The 14,003-nt window shown below is 51.1% G+C and overlaps 3 protein-coding genes across 3 annotated transcripts; 1 reads left to right on the top strand and 2 right to left on the bottom strand.

Moving 5' to 3' along the window:
- Positions 1-419: 419 nt before the first annotated feature.
- VTN49DRAFT_1740 (uncharacterized protein) lies at positions 420-2,603 on the bottom strand (the record flags this gene model as incomplete). The annotated part of the gene is made up of 10 exons (XM_069409388.1): positions 420-578; positions 635-858; positions 910-1,159; positions 1,207-1,262; positions 1,311-1,401; positions 1,453-1,901; positions 1,953-1,998; positions 2,056-2,261; positions 2,311-2,455; positions 2,508-2,603. The coding sequence occupies 10 exons, from the start codon at positions 2,601-2,603 to the stop codon at positions 420-422; spliced, it is 1,722 nt and encodes a 573-aa protein (XP_069270779.1).
- A 1,686-nt stretch (positions 2,604-4,289) lies between these two features.
- On the top strand, positions 4,290-8,430 carry VTN49DRAFT_1741 (uncharacterized protein; the record flags this gene model as incomplete). Its single annotated transcript, XM_069409389.1, has 4 exons — positions 4,290-4,329; positions 4,380-4,518; positions 4,580-4,864; positions 4,920-8,430. The coding sequence occupies 4 exons, from the start codon at positions 4,290-4,292 to the stop codon at positions 8,428-8,430; spliced, it is 3,975 nt and encodes a 1,324-aa protein (XP_069270780.1).
- Positions 8,431-8,694: 264 nt separating this feature from the next.
- On the bottom strand, positions 8,695-13,744 carry VTN49DRAFT_1742 (uncharacterized protein; the record flags this gene model as incomplete). The annotated part of the gene is made up of 2 exons (XM_069409390.1): positions 8,695-13,457; positions 13,510-13,744. The coding sequence occupies 2 exons, from the start codon at positions 13,742-13,744 to the stop codon at positions 8,695-8,697; spliced, it is 4,998 nt and encodes a 1,665-aa protein (XP_069270781.1).
- Between the last annotated feature and the right edge of the window lie 259 nt (positions 13,745-14,003).

A 14,003-nucleotide genomic window follows, 5' to 3' on the forward strand; every position in this document is an offset into this window, starting at 1 on the left:
AGTGAACTCGGTTGCATCATTAGCAAAACATGTTTATAGGCGGTGGGTTCTCATGGTGAGAATTCGGCCGAGATATGTAGGAAGATCAGGAGTCAGTGTGGTGCAGTAGTTGCTTCTGTCCGATTTGCTGGCTCCGGGGTTGAACGGATTTATAATCAGGGACGGAAATTTTTTTTCTATAACAGTGATGGGTGACAGGAGACGAGTCACTGGCGCAGGTTCAGGGATCTACGGATTGGGCGTAGAGATGCAGGGTCTATACTTTTTACCCGATCTAGATAGGCTGACGAGACTCGATCGCCGCTATGAATTCTATAGAATTCTTTCATTCATGCCAGTCCAGTCCTATTTCCTAAACGGACAAGGTATCATCCCAAACGAAAACCGAAAACAAATCGTTAAGAATCATTGAAAGAGGATTACAGCGGGTGAGCATGCTCCTGCTGGATAATATCCTCCTTGAGCCTCTCGTCGCTGACGAGCGGCGTGCCGCGGAGCTGCGCCTCGATGTGCACGATGCGCTCCTTCTCTTCGTGAGCGGCGGTGTCGCCGAAGATGAGGTCCATGTCTTCGAGGGTCTGTGATTTCCGTTAGCGGGTGTGTCTCCGTATCTGTGGCTTTGGGTAGTTTGTACCTTTCCTCGAGTCTCTGGGATGAAGAAGTACGTGAAGAGGAATGCAATCAAGCAGAAGGCAGCGAAGAAGATGTATGTGCCCCATTTGATTGTCTCGAGCATGTCCGGCGTCACAAGGCCAATGATGAAGTTGCACATCCATGTCGCCGATGTGGTGATCGAGATGGCCTTGGAACGGATGGACAGGTTGAAGATCTCCGATGGAAGAACCCATCCGATCGGCGCTATTCCAATTAGCATCGATGTTCAAGAGAGAGGAAATGGAGTAGACGTACCGAAAGAGTACGAGAAGTTGATATCGTAGATGTAGATAAAGGCAATACCGGCCCAGCCGGCAGCCTTGTGGTTGACCAAATCCGATCCATAGGCGCCGATGATGCCACCGACGATGACAAGCGAGATACAAGTGCCGATCGCACCTGCCATAAGCAGCACGCGGCGGCCGACTTTGTCAATCCAGAACAGCGCAGGGAGTGTGCTAAGAGAGTTGACGATGCCGTACACGCCAGTCGCCAGGAGGGAAGTCTACAGTCGTCAGTCCGGCTCCAGATGACGTCTCTTGTGGTACTCACCGTGTTGCTGTTGAGACCCAGCTGGCCAAAGATTGTCGGCGCGTAGTAGATCATGGCTGTCGAGAATTAGCTGATGTCAGCTAGGACAACTCGTGAGAACATACCATTGCAGCCCATGAACTGCTGGAAGAACATGACGCAGCACCCGATAGCAAGACGCTTGAACCGGGACCAACTGCTGACGAGCGAAAAATACTACTTCATATGAGCTTGCCTGCATTCAAAAACTCAACTCATGGTACTGACCTGAGCAGCGTGCAGCTTGACCCCGCTCAAATTCGGCCACTTGTCCTTGGCAAAAGAGTTCTCCAGCATGACCGACGCCTTGATTTCCAGAAACTCCTTGACAATGGACGGATCATCGCGCGATGGGATCTGACGCAACTTGCACAACGTCGCCACTGCCTCGTCATCACGCTCCTTCATGATCAGCCAACGAGGCGAATCCGGGAAGAAGAGCATGCCGATGCCAAGCACGAGGGCCGGGAAGATTTGCAGAGCAAACGGGAGTCGCCAGGCGGCTTCGGACTGTCCGGTGCAGCGGCCGTCCTCCGGAACGTCGTTGTAGGGATCGAAAGTCCGGTCCGATTCGGTGCCGCCAGAGTAAGGAATCTCTGGCGCGCAACGAGTGCCGCCAATGTAGTTGCTTCCGTAGTCGATCCAGTAACTGACAAGGATACCAAGTGTGATGGACACTGCATAATCGATGAGAACAGCACCGGCAGCTAATTGGCACGGAAACTTACGTTGCTGCAGCACGACCAGTCCACCACGGATCTCAGCAACCGAAATCTGCACAAGGCGTCAGTTTGTTGACTACGACTCTACGAGCAGCAAAATAACACGCACCTCAGAGATAAACAAGGGCACGATATGCGTCAGTTGACCGACCGCAAAACCGGCAATGGCTCGCCCAACGAAGAGCATCGGGTCATTCACAGCACCGCACTGCAGGGCCGAACCGACAACGAACACAACGACGGCGAGGTTCATCGACCGCTTACGACCCAAACGGTCACCAATCGGACCATTGCACAACGAGCCGAACCAAGCGGCTGCCAGGTAATTAGCATACGACACCAGACGTTCCAAACGTAGACATACCCAGCAGCAATGTCGACACAAACCATCCTTTGAACGAGCTGTCGGTATAGATTCGTGGAAACCGAGCAGCAAAGGTTTCCATGGTAATGATGCCAGAGACCACGCCTTGATCATAACCGAACAGCAGGCCGCCGAGTGTTGAGAACTACTGAAGATCAGTACACGAACCCTTCGCAACTTTCCACTGGTCGACCGACCAATGCAACACCGAACAAGAAAGGATTCCTGTAAATCAAGCTGAATCCGCCCTTCTTGGAAGGCAATTGGCCTTCCACGTCCGTGACGGAAGACATTCTTGCGCGTCTCTGACCAGAATACTTTACTGACTATCGTATCGGTCAAGTGGAAGAATCAATCAATGCGATGTTGAAACCCCGCGGCCTACGTGCCGGCTTGCTTATGACCCTTGCAGGTGGTATGCGACAGCCTTTTTATGATTGCACCTCTGTTTCATTATTCAATTCATTAACTCGCGTACAGGTATCCACTACTACAGCATCTGCCCGTGGAGGAGACTGGTCCGTGACGCATCGGAGAACTGTGCTCCGGCCTTCTCGGGCTGCCGAGTCCCCAGCGGGAGGGAGCCAAGCTAACAAAAGGACCCAATGTGGCGAGTTTGCGGGGGGAAGCTAAGACCCCAATCAGGCAGCCCATTGGCCCATTTTAGAACGGGTTGGCCCGGCAGTTGCTGAGCCAAATTTCCGTCCTGGACCACGCCTGGGTGGAACAGGAATGCGGCCCTGGAGTTTCTGGAAAGAAGCTGCGAAGAATTTTTTTTCCAGAATCACCGACGAAGGTTGAGTGAGGGAATTGAGTGGGGAGATGAACCAATCGCAACGCATGTTGTTTCCGGAACAGTTTTTGATTGGCCAAAAACTGCTCTGCATTTCCCCTTTACCTTCTTTCGGTATGACGCACCTGTGCACCCCCAAATTCTCCAGATGGAGGAGTTGGGGAACCCGCGATCTCGAAATTAGCGCCCTCGTACTCGTAGTCTCGTATGGAGGAGAGGCCACGGAGCAGCCTCCTCCGCAGCTCTTGTTGCTCGTTCCTCCAGCTCTGTTTCGGACGAGTACGGGGTCCTCCGGATTATGATTTCGCACTCGCATGCACCTACGCCGTCTCCGCTCCCGCAGTCCGGGGTTTGCAGTTCGGTAAGTAGAGCCGAATCGCGCCTGTAAAGCGTGCCGGCCACCAAAAAAGAGTGTAGACCCTATCATCGTAGGACGAGCGAACTTGCTCAGCGCGGTAAAGTCCACTCCGGTGGTCATTCTACCCGATGACTCTTAGACCGAGCCGAGAAATGCGGAAACTAGCAGAGGCAATAAACAGCAGCCTCCCTGGCCAACCACAACAGCCGCGCGTATATCAGACGCGTCTGTCCGCCCTGATGGCGGCTACACTGCGTCTGAGTCGGTTGCCTTGTAGATCACGCGGATTCTTGGGGCGTGGCCGGCTGTAGATCACCAGGATCGCTCCGGTGGTTCACATGTGTCCCATGCAGCCGCATCCGGCACGATTCCCGGACACATCTGTGTTTTCTTTCGTTCCATGCCTCAAATGACGTCGTCCCATTCCAAATACTATTCTCTATGTCGACCGCCATCGTAGAGGGAACCAATCAGATCACAGCAGTGTACATATCATGCCTTGGGCATCGATACCTTATCGAGCCTCATCAGTTGTTACCCTACGTAGGGCTGCTCCTGTATGGGCAGCTTGGCACATACGCTGGCCAACTTTAAGCACTGTACTCGCAAGTGGGTGTGCCTATCACACTTCAGATATTATCGGTGATGTGTCGTCTTGGCGTCGCTGCAGCACCTCGCGGCTCTGTAGTAATGAAGTGATAAAGCCCGCTTCTATGGCAGCATCAAGCCTGGAATTTGGCCATACTTAACGATCTAGCCAAATGCATGTATATACTGGCGGTGTACTGCATTGCAGAGTGATTTCGTAGGTCTGATCAGCCAGGAACAATGACTTCATTCCAAGAACCGCTAAAGATCCTATCCCTTGGTACCGCTCCCAATCCCTCTAAGCCCTGTGAATTTCGCTGACTCGCCGAGATGGTGGCGGGATTCGGGGCCTCTCCAGCCTCCTCATCCTAGAAGATATCATGGAGAAGATTCGGGACAAGAACGGTCTTCGTCATGTGCCCCGACCATGCGAGCTCTTTGACCTAATCGGAGGTACAAGCACGGGAGGGTGATGCCAATAATCTGCCCACGCGATAGGAAGATTTGTGTTGACTGACTAGCTGACACAGAGTCATTGCAATTATGCTCGGGAGACTGGGAATGACAGTCAATGAGTGTATACGAGAATATCGGGAATTTGCCAGACAAGCCTTCACACCGGATTCCACGTGCATGACAACCTCGAATTCACCATCTGAGCCAACCTTCTCTGTTGGACGCTTTGAGGATGCAATAAAATCAACAATCAGGAAATTCTGTCCAAACTGCAAAGGCCACCTGAAAAATGGTCACTCGGCTGTCCAGATATGCCCGCATGAGAACATGCTCTTTCGCGACGAAACATGCACAAAGACGTGAGTTAGGAATTTCCACAGAATGCAGTGGTCAGCATGAATTCATGCATCACAGGGTGGTTTTCGCAATCACAAAGGACGACATCGATGCGTATCCAACTCTTTTCAAAACGTATAATTTGTCGACTGCATTTGAATCGTGTACCATATGGGAAGTTGCACGGGCGACTACAGCGGCAGTGGGCTTTTTCGATTCTATCAAGCTTGGGCGAGATGAAATCGAGTTTATCGATGCGTCCTTCGGATACAACAATCCCTGCGAAATTCTCATCCAGGAGGGCCGCAAGCAATTTCCGGACCGTCAATCGATGCGAATTCTTAGCATTGGAGCTGGCCTTGGAGACGTTATTACTATCGAAGATTCCCCTGCATCTGTCATCAAGTCGTTGCGGGATATGGCTACATCTTCCAGGAGAGTAGCCCGCAATCTGGATGTTCGATTCGATGGTGACAGCCAATACTTCCGGTTCAATGTGGATCAAGGCTTGAAAGATATCACTTTGTCAGATTGGGAGAAAGCCAGCAGGATCTCAGCACACACTCATAACTATTTGGCCGAGAATGAAAGGGCCATCAGGAAATTCATCCACTGTCTCTTCGGCAACGTCTCCGCTGGTGAACATAGGCGCTTAGAAGCTACAGAGGCCACTCATTTCGCTGTTCCGTTTGGAAGGAACAGATGTTTCGTTGGCCGGGAGTCGATCATGGAAGAACTTCTTAAAATTGTACCTCCCAATGTTGACACAGATGACTGTCAAAAAACTGCAATTGTGGGCTTGGGAGGGGTCGGGAAGACACAGATTGCGCTGGAGATTGCCTTCCGAATCCACGAGAAGCATTCTAATTGCTCAGTCTTTTGGATCCCGGCAATAGACGCTGTGAATTTCAGAAACGCCTACAGAATGATCGGCCAGTTTCTGCGGATTGACGGTATCAACGACGACAAAGCAGACGTGGAGAAACTTGTAAAGAGAGTACTGAGTAGCGAGAATGCGGGCAGCTGGCTGATGATTGTTGACAACATCGACAATCCTGACCCCTTCGACGGCAGCACAAATCTCGCCCGGTATTTCCCTTCCAGTCGGCAAGGCTCCCTGCTATTCACGTCCCGGAACCGCGAGCTTGTCATGGAGCTTGGTGTCCCAGCACTCAATGTTTTCACAGTCGAGGGCATGACTGAGCATGAAGGGTTCAAATTCTTAGAAATGCATCTGACAAAGCACCAGATGAGCAATCGGAAAGATACGACAAATCTTCTTGAAGTTCTTGGGTATCTGCCTCTTGCAATCAGACAAGCTTCCGCGTACATGGCCAAGAAACAGATCTCGACGACAAGATATCTGGAGCATTGCCGGTCGAGTGACAAGCGCATGATCGAGCTGCTGAGCCGAGATTTTGAAGACAGTCATCGGTACAAGGAAGCGCAAAATCCAATTGCAACTACGTGGCTCATATCGTTCCGCTATATAGCAGACCAGGACCCTCTCGCTGCTGATTATCTCAAATTCATGTGTTTTCTGAGCGAAAAGGCCATTCCACGGTCACTTCTCCCTGACGATGCCTGGTCACTGGAGGCAGAAGATGCCATTGGGACGTTGAAGGCGTACGCTTTCATCACTGAAAGAGAAGCGCCCGACAAATTTGATATCCACCAACTCGTTCGCCTTGCTATGTTGAACTGGCTAGAAAAGCAAAGGAAAACAGAAATGTGGACTGCTAAGGTGATACGACGTCTAGACGGTGCATTTCCGACTCCTTCTCATGAGAACAAAGCGGTATGGATGTGCTACCTCCCACATACTCGGCATGTACTTGACCGCCAAACGACTGCAGAGGTTGAGCAGGGGAACCTTCTTTTCAAAGTAGGCTGCAGCTTCGAGATCCTAGGCCAGTATCGTGAAGCGGACCTGATGCACCGACGGGCGCTTGAAAAACGGGAGAAGGTACTTGGATACAATCATCCAGACACCCTCGACAGCATCGACAACCTGGGGATCGCTCTTGAGAAACAAGGACAATATGAACGGGCAGAGGCAATGCATCGACGGGCACTCGAAGGGAGAGAGAAAGTGCTAGGACAAAATCATTCAGCAACCCTTGCCAGCGTCAGCAACTTGGGCGTCGTTCTCCATAAGCAAGGAAAGTACGAACTGGCTGAGGGGATGCACCGACGAGCACTTGAGGGACGAGAGAAGGCTCTTGGACCCCACCATCTGGATACCCTTGTCAGCGTCAGCAACCTGGGTAAGTCATTACGAAGACAAGGAAAATACGAAAGGGCGGAGGCAATGCATCGGCGGGAACTGGAGGGTCGAGAGAAGGAGCTGGGGCCCAACCATCCGGACACCCTAGAAGCCGTTCAAAACCTCGGAAGCGCTCTTCGACGAGAAGGAAAGTACGACCAAGCTGAATCTATGTATTGGAGGGCACTGGAGGGACAAGAAAAAGTGCTGGGCCCCGATCATCCAAAAACTCTTGTCAGCGTGAATAACTTAGGTAATGTTTTTGAAAGTCAAGGACAGTACGAACGAGCGGAGGCGATGCATCAGCGAGCACTGGAGGGGCGAAAGAAGGTTCTGGGATCTGACCATCCAAGTACTCTTACTAGCATTAACAACCTGGGCATCGCTCTTGAAGGACAAGGGCAGTACGAAAGGGCCGAAACAATGTATCGGCTGGCACTTGCGAGAAGAGAGAAAGTACTGGGCCCCGACCATCCGAAAACTCTCGCCAGTATCAACAACCTGGGCGTTGCTCTTCATAAGCAAGGGCAGTACGTACGGGCAGAAGCTGTGCATCGACAAGCCCTTGAGGGACGAGAGAAAGTATTGGGTCCCGATCATATAGACACTCTTGGCAGCGTCAGCAACCTGGGCAATGCTCTTCGAAGACAAGGAAAGTATGAACTGGCAGAAGCAATGCATCGCCGGGCACTTCATGGACGACAGAAGGAGCTTGGGCCAAATCATCCAGACACACTCGGAAGCTTCTACAACCTAGGCAATGCTCTTCAAAAGCAAGGAAAGTATGAACACGCAGAGAACATGCACCAGTGTGCACTGGAGGGGAGAGAGAAGGTACTTGGCCCAAACCATCCAAAAACACTTGCCAGTATCAACAACCTGGGGGTCGTCCTTGAATGTCAAGGGCAATATGAACGAGCCGAAGCGATGCATCGACGGGCTTTGCAGAGTCGAGAGAAGGTTCTAGGGTTAGATCATCCAAAAACCCTCTCCAGCGTTAACTATTTGGGGAATGTTCTCCACAAACAGGGGCGGCATGAAGAGGCAGAAGTGATGTATCGACGGGCGCTGGAGGGAAGAAAGCGAGTGCTAGGGCCAGACCATCCAGACACCCTCACCAGCTTGGCAAACCTGGGCATCGTCCTTGAAAGCCAAGGACGGTATGAGAAGGCAGAAGAACTGTATCGACGAGCACTGGAGGGACGACAAAAGGTGCTGGGGCCCGACCACCCAGATACAATCGCCAGTGTCAACAGCCTGGCTGGCGCTCTTCAAAGACGAGGGAATCACGATCGAGCAGAGCCGATGGTGCCGGAGGGGTGAGGGCGCTCGGGCCGATGAAGCAAACAGAGCGGGTATGACCAGGACTGCATTGTAGTAACAAAGTCAACATTGATGAAATCATGAATCATGTTGCAATATCCCCATCCTTTCTTCTAACCACGTACATGCAAATTCATCCATGGAATGCAATGATAGACAAAAGGCAAATAATACAAGACATTCGAGAAAGCAACTCCAACTCATGCTAGGGTATCGTCATTCATGCCGCACATACATCCAATCGCTGTCCACTGCATAGATCGATCACCATTCCAACTCCTTCGCCTCTATCAATCGGATAATTGGCCCAAGTGCGCTGTTCAGGTGCTTCCAGTTCGCCATATCCCTGGTCCGCGAGTAAAACACCGGACAGTCCTTACTATCACAGGCAACTTCATCGCCAAAAGGAATGCCCATGCACGACCGACAGATCCGGTGAAGGTTATCAAGCCGTCGCTCCACCCGCTGCAGACGAGCCATGATCGTGAACATTGATTGATCTGGGTGCTCACTAGAGCATGACTGACAGATAGGAATATCTGTATCTTCGACTTTTTCTCGGCAGATGAGGCAGGATAACGAGCGCATGTAGGATTCGAGAGTCTTCTTGTTCATGTCTGAGGGCAGGCCGGTCTCGATGCGTCGTATCCGTTGGATTTTCGGCATCTCGTCGTACCACTGGCGCACGTTTGCGCCAACGAGGTTGAAAATCCGTTCCAGTGGCGGGATGATGTTCTTCGTGATGTAGTAATCTGCGTCTAAGTCTAGGTGGGCATTTTCAAGAAGAACCTCGGGGGCGACGCATCGATCGATCAGTCGAGAACCCGACGCACCCGCCACAACCACATACGGCACGCGCTCACCGTATTGCGGCTCCAACCGAGCGTCAACCTGCATCTTCTTTGCGCTGATCAAAGCCCCGGCAGGCAGCTGTCCCTTGTCGCTGTATGTACCCATCCGGACCTCTCTTGCAAAGCAAAAGTCTTGGACAGATACCTTCCCCTGCAGAATCTTGGCGCATTGTTTTTGGAAGTAGTCTTTGACCTGACTCAGGTCCGCCGTTTTGAACAATATCTTCAGAGCTTTCTCCTCGATTTTCTGCTCTGCTGGCGTGCCGTCACGGCGGACCGTCTCGATCCCTTTGGCGTCGAATTCTGGTTCTTCTTGATCTCTACGCTCATATTTGAAGCCAACATAGCGTTTCTTAGCGAGAAGCACGCAGGGATGGTACACCTTCTCGAACTTCAGCTTCACCGGTCGTGGGTTCATCTTTGTAACTTCTTTCGCAATCTCCTCGCCAATGGTAAAGGCTTCGTCACGCGACTTTCCCTTGAGATAAACAAACAGGCTATCTGTGTCGCCGTACACCACTTCAGCGCCCCATCGCTCAACGGAGTGGATGTGTGCGATGGCCCTCTCCAGGGTCTCTCTGCCCGTCTGGACAATGCTATCTGCAATCTCCGAACAAGGCATGCGACCGGAAAAGGATGCTGAAGTATAACCGTACGTGACGTTGGCAATCATCTTTAGCGCCAGTTGTCGGTGATCCAAGAGGCGCTGCAGGGTCTTATCCTCCTTGTCAATCTTCATTCCGCCTTTTATCATGACACGAGTCTCCAAAATCTCGCTCAACATGCGCGCAAGTAAAGATCTGCGAATTTCAGGCTTCGCATACATCATACCGTTCGGTGCGATATTGATGTGGTCTTTTAGCAGCTCTAGCAGACGAGGCTTTCTGTCATAATTTGTGAATCCCATTTTGTTCCGACCCCGCCAACTTACAAGCCTGCCGAGGAAAGTCGAGTAGCAGTAGTTGTAGGCGATGATGATGCTGGGATATAAAGATTGAAAGTCCAACACGAGTAAGGGACTCGTGTAAAAGTCGCTTTGAGGTTCCATCACCAATGGCAAGCATTCCAGAGCATTTTGCTGCCCGACTTGCTTTCGGCTGGGAGAGATGAGAATGTAATTTTCTGGCTTCGCGATTCGAAACATCAGTGATTCGACCTTGAACTGCGAGCCACGGGAGAAAACAGAGAAGAAATCGACGCCCAGCACGCGGGCTTGTTCGCTGGTTCGGGGGATCAGCTCGTTCACTTCAATAATCTCCAAATCCATCTGCACTCGAGATAGAAAGTACTCTAATACTTTCATCACGTCACGCGGCTTGTCACTGGCATACCACGATGTGAGCGTTTTGAACGAATAATGCGGGATTCGCCTGTGCAGTAACTGGAAAACGACATGTTCCATGCTGTACTGAAGCAGACTGAGCTCGCTCCGCATCGCACGCCAAATGTTGATCACATGCCTCCCTGCCATGTGAATCGAGGACGTTTTGTTGAATCCCCAGCGGTCAGCCTCCCTGTCGAATCTCCCATGCGACTGCACCTTGACGCGAGATAGCTCATCACACAGATTCAAGCCATACTTGTGACGCGCTCGTTCAATGATGTATCCCCATGAACTATTGTGGACTTCATATCCTGTCAGGACATCCGGATCGAGAGCTCTGACGAGATCAATGAGGCGATTGATCAGGTCCAGCTCAGTCTCTTCCGTTTCCACTGGTACGGAGAGCGCCTTTGCTACCTTCTCAATTGCGCCGCTCGACTGAGCGAGGACGCCAACTTGAGCATTTTCGATGGTGCTATTCACGTCGAGATCCTCTTCATCGGACTTCATACACCAGAAAATCGCAACAATCTCGTCTTCTTCTGGGTTAGGAACGAAAGTCCCCCGGGTGTTGACATGGATCTCCAGGCTCATGACACTCATGTACTGAATCTGATGTTCAACACTAGTAGAAACCTGTTTCTGGGAGTACTTGAAACCGTGTGGATTCTTTTGCGTTGGTCCCTCGATCTGAGATAACACATTTGGCTTCGTGGCGTAAGGGGGTTGACTTGGTTCCGTCGAGTTGATGTCTCGAGCTCGCAGTTCATTCTCCCACCACTCTACGACTTCCAGTCTGCTAGGCGGCAGCCTGGCGAATTCCCACACGCGAGCAGTATAGTCCCGTCGAAGTTCTCTGTCTCTTTTCTGAATATCGAACAGTGCAGCCGTCTTGTTGGCATAGGAGCGCATGGGAATCTTCATCTTATCAAACTCAGGGAGGTAAGGCAGGGTATTGCTCTCCAGGCGAAACTCTCGTCCCGCATAATTTCTTGGCCGCTCGGGAACGTCTGTATCATTGCTGTAGTAAGCGTCCTGGTATATGACCGTCGGACGACCATCGTCACCCATAGTGTCCGCGACCTCGTTCGGTGTCGGACAGGTTTCTGAAAAGCAAAGAACTTTGCGAGCCCTTGGGATATCAAAAGTCTGTCGAATTTTTTGAGATCTGATGTCATTTGTCCACCCTTTTTCCGTCACGGTTGAGCTACTCTGTGCAAGTGTCACGTCCGAAGAGCACTCTAAACTGTCCTCTGAACTTCCATGCAGGGGTTTTCGCTCTGTCGCTTGTGACGATTGTGATGTAGCCTTCGAGGGGTTACTCTTTTGACTGAATCGAGCGACGGTTACAGGATCATGAGGATCCTTCACCACGGCAAAAGATAAGCGCTGGTTTTGGACCGCATCTTTGCTCTGAGCCTTCTTAGAAAAGGACTGTCTTGACTGTGAACCGGCAAGAATTCGCTGATCAGACCCAGCGTGTCCAGCGTCAACTGCTTCTATAAAAGATGAAGGGATATCAAACGATGAAAATTCAACACCGCTGCTCATAGGAGCATTTGAAGCTTGACCACCAGTGGTGCCATGATTCGTATGAGTCGTGACAGCACTCGAGGAAACATGTTCAATATCAGCGAATCCTGGAGATCTGACGAATGTAGAATCGAGATGACCAGGGCGCAGTTCATCGGTCGAGTTCGGGCCATTGTTCATGAACCTGTTCGATCCAGCGTCGGCTTCCCATTCTTTGGCATCAGGGACAGCATCTGGTGCGCTTGATTCGCTCGGATAATCCACATCTGGCTCGCTTGGCAGAGTATCCGGAAATAGGTTCCCGTCGGATGCGCCCAAGTCGATAGCCCGGCCAATCTCTTCATTAGAAATCACGTCTGGCGCGGCTTCCCCATCTACCACCATATGTGTATCGAGCTGGTCGTTCGCTATGTTGTCGCCTGACACGCACGCGCCAATATTCTCAGGAAAAAAGTCCTTGACACTCTCCAGCGCTGTTTTGATGTTGACTTCCTGGGGATCTTTCCTGACAAATGTGTCGAAAGTCACCTCACCCTCTGCACTTTCCCTCTCCGCCGCGACGAGCTTGTGCAATTGCTGTCGGAATTCTTCCTCATGAATCCACCCTGGACTGTAATGGTCCCGTGGGCTGGCAGACATGGAAACAAGCTCTTCGGGTTGAAATGGACTGCTCCCAGGATCTTTAATCCCCATCCTCTTCTTGCGTCTGCGCGTTTCGTCCTGCCAAAGGCTAGCCATACTATGAACCAATTTTTCCTCTGGTGAGATAGGTTGAACTCGTTCGATAAAATCATGATGGAGTGGCCGCTCCTTGATTGCATGCCGATTCAGGATATCCTGAACACAAACATCAACTTCCAATGTGCAATGGCTTTGTCTAGGCAAATCTGCTTCGTTCGAAATACACTCCAGAGGTATCGATCGGTCGTGCCAGCGATGGCCAGGATTCGGCAGTTCTAGATATTCTGGGACAGGCGCCCGAAATTTTACCTTTGCGCAGTCCATATACGCACAACCGTACAAGTTATAGTCGCACATCCATTGTGGAATGTACTGCAGATGACTTTCGTATGGTTGTAATGGGCGTTTCAACACGGCACCTTGCCGCAGAAGGTCGGCTAACCTTGTGATATGCAACGGATTCAAGAGATATATTTTGAAATAATAGCGATATCCGACATGGAATCCGTAAAACGGGATCCCTTTGACGAGGGTAACATGAGCGACGTAAGCCGTCTTCCCGTTGTATGCATTCTGCCTGAAGCTATTAGCCAGCGCGTGATCAACCGCGAGATGAAGATTTCGAGATGCGACGTCCACTGATAGTTCGATCAGCGATATGATCTCCGAATATCGGCCAATCCTGCGAACCTTCATCCGCGTTCAATGATCCCCGATATTCCACGTAAAGATAGGGAAACGCGCCATGAATATGCGCGCACACCTTCTGGCCCGTTTCTGTGGAGCCAAATGCCCGAATGACTGGCACCTTTGGCCTGTCCCGGCTCTTGGTAACTGCATTTTGGAAGGGAACCGGAGGGTCGAACTTGGTGGGCGTAGCTTGATAATGATCGATGCAGTTCAAACGGACCCGAAAGACCTCCATCCTGTTTGACCAGGAGGGGAGATAGCGTTTTATAGCGTCATCACGCTTTGTGCATTGGACGTTTGCTGAACTATAGTATAACCTAAGTCGTCGGATTCCGAAAAGCACGTTGGATTGTAGATGCTCACGCGTTGAACAAACAACGCCAAAGTGTCATGACGTGCATATGTGCCAGCCAATCATATCAACAGAAAGATTTCCCCTTTTAGTTTAGCACGATACGCGATGCGGGATCACGTGATCCTCGCTGGAGCTGACT

The sequence above is a fragment of the Thermomyces lanuginosus genome (assembly GCF_041956635.1).
Source record: "Thermomyces lanuginosus strain ATCC 200065 unplaced genomic scaffold VTN49scaffold_22, whole genome shotgun sequence".
NCBI lineage: Eukaryota > Fungi > Ascomycota > Eurotiomycetes > Eurotiales > Trichocomaceae > Thermomyces > Thermomyces lanuginosus.